The sequence below is a fragment of the Haplochromis burtoni genome, unplaced genomic scaffold (genome assembly GCF_018398535.1).
Source record: "Haplochromis burtoni strain Fernald_Lab_line unplaced genomic scaffold, NCSU_Asbu1 Contig_446, whole genome shotgun sequence".
Classification (NCBI taxonomy): domain Eukaryota; kingdom Metazoa; phylum Chordata; class Actinopteri; order Cichliformes; family Cichlidae; genus Haplochromis; species Haplochromis burtoni.
In genome coordinates this window covers 328,367-333,587 of record NW_024582807.1, presented here as the reverse complement: position 1 = coordinate 333,587, position 5,221 = coordinate 328,367, and the positions used below count along the sequence as shown (strand labels likewise).

General features: G+C 43.2%; 1 protein-coding gene across 1 annotated transcript; it reads left to right on the top strand.

Moving 5' to 3' along the window:
* On the top strand, positions 1–5,123 carry gpatch3 (G patch domain containing 3). The gene is made up of 7 exons (XM_005945195.3): positions 1–452; positions 2,112–2,572; positions 2,691–2,865; positions 4,087–4,146; positions 4,227–4,348; positions 4,438–4,565; positions 4,906–5,123. Exons 1-7 carry the CDS (start codon positions 38–40, stop codon positions 5,096–5,098), a joined length of 1,554 nt encoding a protein of 517 aa, XP_005945257.1. The 5' UTR covers positions 1–37; the 3' UTR covers positions 5,099–5,123.
* Positions 5,124–5,221: the final 98 nt, after the last annotated feature.

The window sequence follows — 5,221 nt, the reverse complement described above, 5'->3', positions numbered from 1 at the left end:
TGACGTCATTTACAAACGTTCCTGAAGATAAACAATCATGGCGGACGCTAAAGCTGACCCTCCGGTGTATTTTGCAATAACCAACATTCCTGTCGCGTTTCGCTCAGCGGACCTGAGGAATTATTTCAGTCAGTTCATAGAAAGCGGAGGTTTTCATTGTTTTCACTACCGACACAGGCCGGAGGTTCTCAGGGAGTCCGGGGCGCCTGAGAGCTCGGTGTCTGGAGATGACTCGGAGCCCCGTTCCTCATCTTCGGAGTCCGCTGAGCTAACAAAGATCCCAGCCGAGTCAAAGCCGGCGGTGAGGTCGTGCTGCTGCATCGTCTCAGTTCGCGCTAAGGACGCTGAGAGGTTCGTGAGGATGTATGCGGGGAACCACTGGATCGACGCGAAGGGAAACTGGCTGGCAAGACGATGTGTTATCAAGAGAGTCAAAGTTTCCTACGACAAAGGTGAATTATGTCATATGCGACGTATTAATGTGGCACATGACACATTAGTCATTGACAGGTCAAGGTGAGGAGTATTAGTTATCATCCAGTGATAAAAGCTGTAGTTCCTGTGCCTCTGTTGTGAGCCTTAGAAGAAAATCACAGCCAGAATTATAAAAATAAGAAATTATTTATTTATCTTATATTTGGGGAAATGCTTTTAAATCAACAAAGCAAAACTGAATTTTAAAAGATGTGGAGGATTATTAAAACGTATTACGTCCAGGGTGATTTCCTGATCTGTCCTTGTGGCAGTGAAGCTGACATGGGTGAAGGTATATTTTGCTGTTAACTGTAAGGTAGCATCTGCCTCCATCTCCTATCCCTTGAAGAAGATGCAAAGGATTGAGATGGAGGGAGATGAGCTGTGGTGACCCCCTAAGGAGAGCAGCTGAAAGAAGAAGACAGACATTACAATTGGCTGGGTCTTATATACTTTAACCCTTTTCTTCTACCTGAACACTTGCTGTGCTTCCTACAGCTTGTCTCCTTCACCAATTCATAGAAGCACTTTTTAAATTGCTTTCTGTCTAACACTGACACTCTGATGGATGAGAGAAACTTGGTTAGTTGCTGAAGCTGCTCAAAATACAACTCAATATTATAACACTTCTCCAGTCTGTATGCCAGGGATCAAACCTCCAAGCTTCTGATTAGTAGATGACCTGCTCTACCTCTCGAGTTACAGTCACCCCACAGTGTTGGAGAGAGATTCCAAAAGATCCGCCGTGGGCAGCATTTATTGGAAAGAAGACAGGAAAGCTGGGACAAAGAGCATGGGCAAGACACACAGTAAATGGCTGTAGGGCAGATTTGAATTTAGGCCTCTCTTAGGCAATAGCGTTACGGCACACGGGTCTCCTATACTGGTGTCTGAAAGAACTTGATTTTATTTGGAAGAGACCTCCAGCTGAACCAGGCTCAGGCTGGAGCATATAGACAACAAGCAGGACTAAAAGAAAAGTTAAGATCATGCGGTAGTGGCATATTAAACATATGGGGGGTGAAAAGATGGGAATGGAGACTATATGCTCAGTGCATCATGGGAAGCCTCAGCCCAGCACCTTGAGCCTGTAGCAAAAAAAATTATGACTATGATGTTAACTATAAGCTTTATCAATAAGGAACGTTTAAATCCTAACCTTCAACGTAGAAGAGGTGTCTGTCTCCTGAATCCAAACTGGGAGCTGGATCCACTGGGGAGGACCTGACAGCTAAAGGCTCTGACTCCCATGCTACTTTTGGAAACTCCATAAATCATAAGCCTGCTGAGAGTGCTACTGGGATGATATTAAACTGTAAGGTCTTTAAGATAAGATGGAGGCTTTGTATGTGAGGAAAAGGATTTAAAATTCAGTTCTGGTTTTAACAAGAAGCCAGTGATGAGAAGCCAGTATGGGGAAAAATATGATCTCTCTTTCTAGTGCCTGTCTGCACTCTCGTTGCGGCATTTTGTTTTGTTTTGTTTTTCACTGAAGGCTTTATGGGAAGTTTTTAGGAGAACCTGACAGTAAGGAATTACAATGACCCAGCCTAGAAGTAAGAGGTGCACGAACCTTTCACATCGTGTGGTTTTTGTCACTCTTTGTACATGTATTATTATTTTTTCCTTTCTTTCAGATGACGGATCTTTCCCCTATAAAACAAAGTATGAACAGCGGCACCGTGTTTCCTTAACAGAGCGATTCACAGAGGCCGACCTCAGAAGCCTCTCCGAACTGAATCCACCTGCTCTGATGCAGAACGGGAATGTGGGCACATCCGTAAAAGTGTTTCTCCAGCTCATCCAAGCCTGTCGCCTGCCTCCACGCCTCATTCGGAAACTGGGGCTCACTTTCCCCAAGACCAGTTCCAACCGTCGCTATGGGAACGTGCCCTTCCATTACCATGACACTTGCACACTTCCAGCCACAGAAGAGACTGTATTAACAGCTGCTGGACATGAAATATCAGGACCAGGTACTTTGCCTGGTTCATCCTTAGGATCGAGGCAGCTGGGTGATAACACAGAAACCACTGAGGCTGATGAAGCACAGAAGGAAGACGCAGAGGAAGAGGATGCGGAGTCGAATGCTGATGATGTAGGTTCAGTTCAGTCCTATCAACCAGCTGTCTGTCAGCTGTCTAGGTGCAGCCTAACTAAAATCATCATCATCCCTTTATTGTAGTTTGCTAATTTCTTCATGTGATTGATTGTAGGATGATGACTGCTGTGAGGAGTGGGAACGCCACGAGGCTTTGCATGACGATGTAACAAGCCAGGAGCGAACCAAAGAGAGACTGTTTGAAGAAGAGATTGAGCTGAAGTGGGAAAAAGGAGGCTCAGGTCTGGTGTTCTACACTGATGCTCAGTACTGGCAAGAGGAAGAAGGAGGTAGGCACCAAAAACACTAATGCACTTTGAAGAAAAAGGCTTGCATACTATACTGTGTTAATAAACGAGCAATGGGGTGTGCAGGTTATTAAGCAAACTTTAGGTAAATAGGTGTGGAAAGGCAAACTGAAAGTGTCTGTATGTGTTAATTAGTATAAGAAATCAATTCAGTGGAGATGCTGACAAATAAATTCTGCTCTACAATAACATACATTAAAAGATAATTGCAAATATACTCACACTGGCCGCTTTGTTAGATACACCTCTTCAGTAGCTTGCTAATTCAAAAATTCGATCAGCCAATCACATGCCAGCAACTGAATGAGTTTAGGCATGCGAACGTGGTGAGGACGATCTGCTGAAGCTTAAACCAAGCATCAGAATAGGGAAGAAAACTGGTTTAAATAACTTGAAACATAGTTGTTGCTGTCAGACAGTTTGGTCTGAGTATTTCAGAAACTACTGATCTTCCGGCGTTTTTCGCACACAAGCATCTGTCGGGATTTACCGAAAACGGTCCAAAAACAAGCAAATATAAAGTGAGCAGCAAATTGTGGGTGAAAATGCCTCGTTTGGTGTCAGAGGAGAACAGCCAGACTTCTTTATGAGTGAAAGCAACAGTAGCTCAAATAATCACTCGTTAAAAAAAAAAAGGGGGGGGGGGGGGGCAGAACAGCATATCTGAATATGTTAAACCTTGAAGCACATGGGCTACAGCAGCAGATGTCTGCTAAGAACAGGAAACTGATGTTCACAAAAGTTCAACAACTCCGGACAAAAGAAGACTGGAAAAGAACGTTGGAAACACTGGAACATCAGAATTAGGAGTAACCAACATGGAGGCATGGATTCATCCTGCCTTGTGTCAACTGCTGGGGTGTGGAATATTTTCTTAGCACACTTTGGGGTTCTTAGTACCAACTGACCATCATTTAAATGTCGCAATCTACTTTTGTGTTGCTACTCGCCATGAACATCCATCTTTATGACAACAGTGTACCCATTTCCAACAGGATAACAAGCCACGTGAAAACACTGAGATCATCATAAACTGGTTTCTTGAACATGACGATGAGTTCACTGTTCTCAAATGGCACAGTCACCAGATCTCAATTCAATAGAGGGATGTGGTGTAACCAGAGATTTACATCATGAACAAATAGCTAACAAAACAACAGCGACTGTGTGATTACATTCATGTGTGTTTCTCTCGTTTTTCAGACTTTGATGAAGAAACAGCCGATGACTGGGATGTTGACATGAGTGTTTACTATGATAAAGGTAAAAATTTTTACCCTAATTAACTAAACTGTGCTCTATTAATGCAGAGTCAGATTTCCTATAACCAAGTCCTTTTACAGATGGAGGTGACATGGATGCTCGAGATTACGTCACAATGCGGTATGAAAAGAGGCTGAGGGAGGGTCATGAAGATGGATCGGGGCACAATCAGTCTATTGGCCGCTTTGAGAGGTTCACTAAGGTGAGGAGGTTGCCATCACATATAACTTAATCTAATCTTTCCTCTTGTTACACATCAGATAACTGCACATATATTTTTTCTCCGATTAGGGCTTTGGGCGTCGTGTGATGGAGAAACACGGCTGGAGGGAAGGTGAAGGCCTAGGAAACAGCCAGATTGGAATTTCTGAAGCACTTGAAAATGAGGGGCAACATCCCAACTGTAAAAGAGGCTTTGGGTGAGCATGAGCACAATCAACGGAAGATTTTGATCGACTTTGCTCTCCAGCTGACGGCAGGTCGCTTGTTCCAGGCTCAGGTGTCAATCAATACTGCTATTCTTCACTCTCATTGGTAGTTGTTTTGATCCTATGGAGGAAGTTAAAAGAAGTTAATTTTACATCCAACCCACTTCCCAACGCCAGCAGTTATTCCGCCCTTAGTCACTTGAAATTGCAGGATGTCACTCACTTTGCTTCCAGTGTGGACGCAGCTTAACAGCTAATATAATTTTAAGCTTTGGTATGTGAGGTAGGTGATGCTGATGTTGTGTTGTTTTTTTCCTTTTCTTTTTTGCAGGTATCATGGAGAGAAATTGGTCTTACATCCTATAAAAAAGGCCAGAACAGATTATCATATAACTACAGTGTATGATAAACCCAAAGACATAGACAGAGGCGATACCTTGCTGAGACGGCAGCCAAACACAAGTATGAAGTACAGAGGGTGGCAACCAGGTGGCAGCATTGGCCCACAAAGATCACAAAGATGACTTTAATAAAATTTAATTAAAACCATTTTAAAACCAGGGAACTCTTTTTTTTTTTTTTTTTAAACACACACATACTTATCTCTCTCTCTCTCTCTCTCTCTCTCTCTCTCTCTCTCTCTCTCT